This window comes from Otolemur garnettii, unplaced genomic scaffold (assembly GCF_000181295.1).
Source record: "Otolemur garnettii isolate 467f Iridium unplaced genomic scaffold, OtoGar3 scaffold00094, whole genome shotgun sequence".
NCBI lineage: Eukaryota > Metazoa > Chordata > Mammalia > Primates > Galagidae > Otolemur > Otolemur garnettii.
The window spans coordinates 4,425,384-4,426,772 of NW_003852489.1; the positions used below are offsets into that span (position 1 = coordinate 4,425,384).

Genomic DNA, 1,389 nt, shown 5'->3' on the forward strand with positions numbered 1-1,389 from the left:
ATTTTTTGGTTGCAGCCATCATTGTTGTTTGGCGGGCCCGGGCTGGGGATTCGAACCCGCCACCTTAGGTGTACGTGGCTGGCGCCTTAGCCGCTTGAGCCACAGGCGCCGAGCCTAGAAATCAATTCTTGAGACTGATACTGCCATATCTGAATAATAATGTAACTCTGTTTATTGTTAAGTTGGTTGAAATAGACCAAATACTGCATATTCTGGGCTGGGTGCAGTGGCTCATGCCTGTAATCTTTTTTTTTTAAGACAGAGTCTTACTTTGTTGCCCTCGGTAGAGTGGGGTGGCGTGTCACTGCTCACAGCAACCTCAAATTCTTGGTCTCAACTGATTCTCTTGCCTCAGCCTCCCAAGTCTGGGACTACAGGCACCTGCCACCTGGCTATTTTTAGAGATGAAGTCTTGCTCTGGCTAAGGCTGATCTCAAACTCGTGACCTCAGGCAGTTCACCGGCCTCAGCCTCCTAGAGTGCTATGATTTTAGGTGTGAGCCACCACACCAGGCCACACCTGTAATCTTAACACTTTGGGAGGCTAAAGTGGGAGGATCCTTTGAGCTCAGATGTTCTAGACCAGCCTGAGCAAGAGTGAGACTTGGTCTTTACTAAAAATAAAAAAAATTAGCTGGGTGTTATAGCAGACACCTATAATCCCAGCTACTCGGGAGGCTGAGGCAGGAGGATCACTTGTGCCCATTTGTACCTTGGCACTCTAGCCTGGGCAAGAGAGTGAGACTCTGTCTCTAAAAAATAAAAATAAAAAAGACAGGAAAAAAAATACTGCATATTCTGTTGTAGTGTATTAGTGACACACTGAGAGACATGATCTGTGATCTTAACAAATGTATGAATAATAAGCTTTAATTCATTACCTGAGATTAACAGAGTTCATGTCTTTTTTTCTTTTTTTAAGGTGTCTGAGTCCAATGGAGAATTTTTTTTAAAATCTTCTGAGCTCTTTGAGAGTCCAGTCTATTTGGAGGAAGCTGCAGATGTACTTTGTATTTTACAAGCAGGTACTGTACTGAGTGTTAAGATACATTTTGTTTTGTTTTCTTTTTCTTTTTCTTTTTTTTTTGAGACAGAGTCTCACTGTGTTGCCCAGGCTGGGGTGCTGAAGTGTCAGCCTAGCAGAGTTTAAGCAGTCCTCTTGCCTCAGCCTACTCAGGAGGGTTGAGGGACCTGGGACCATAATGCCCAGATAATTTTTCAATTTTTAGTAGTCTTGTTCTTTTTTTTTTTTTTTAAGACAGACCCTCAGACTGTCCCCCTGGGTAGAGTGCAATGGCATCACAGCTCACAGCAACCTCTAACTTCTGGGCTGAAGTGAGTCTCCTGCCTCCGCCTCCCAAGTTGCTGGGACCACAGGCACCTGCCACAA

General features: G+C 44.5%; 1 protein-coding gene across 1 annotated transcript in view; it reads left to right on the forward strand.

The window, feature by feature from the left end:
* The window catches only part of INTS2 (integrator complex subunit 2), a 62,528-nt gene that overhangs the window by 5,849 nt on the left and 55,290 nt on the right, over positions 1–1,389 (forward strand). Inside the window, exon 3 of the mRNA XM_023516601.1 lies at positions 922–1,024. Within this exon, the coding sequence (XP_023372369.1) occupies positions 922–1,024 (103 nt within the window). The remainder of the gene's footprint in view (positions 1–921; positions 1,025–1,389) is intronic.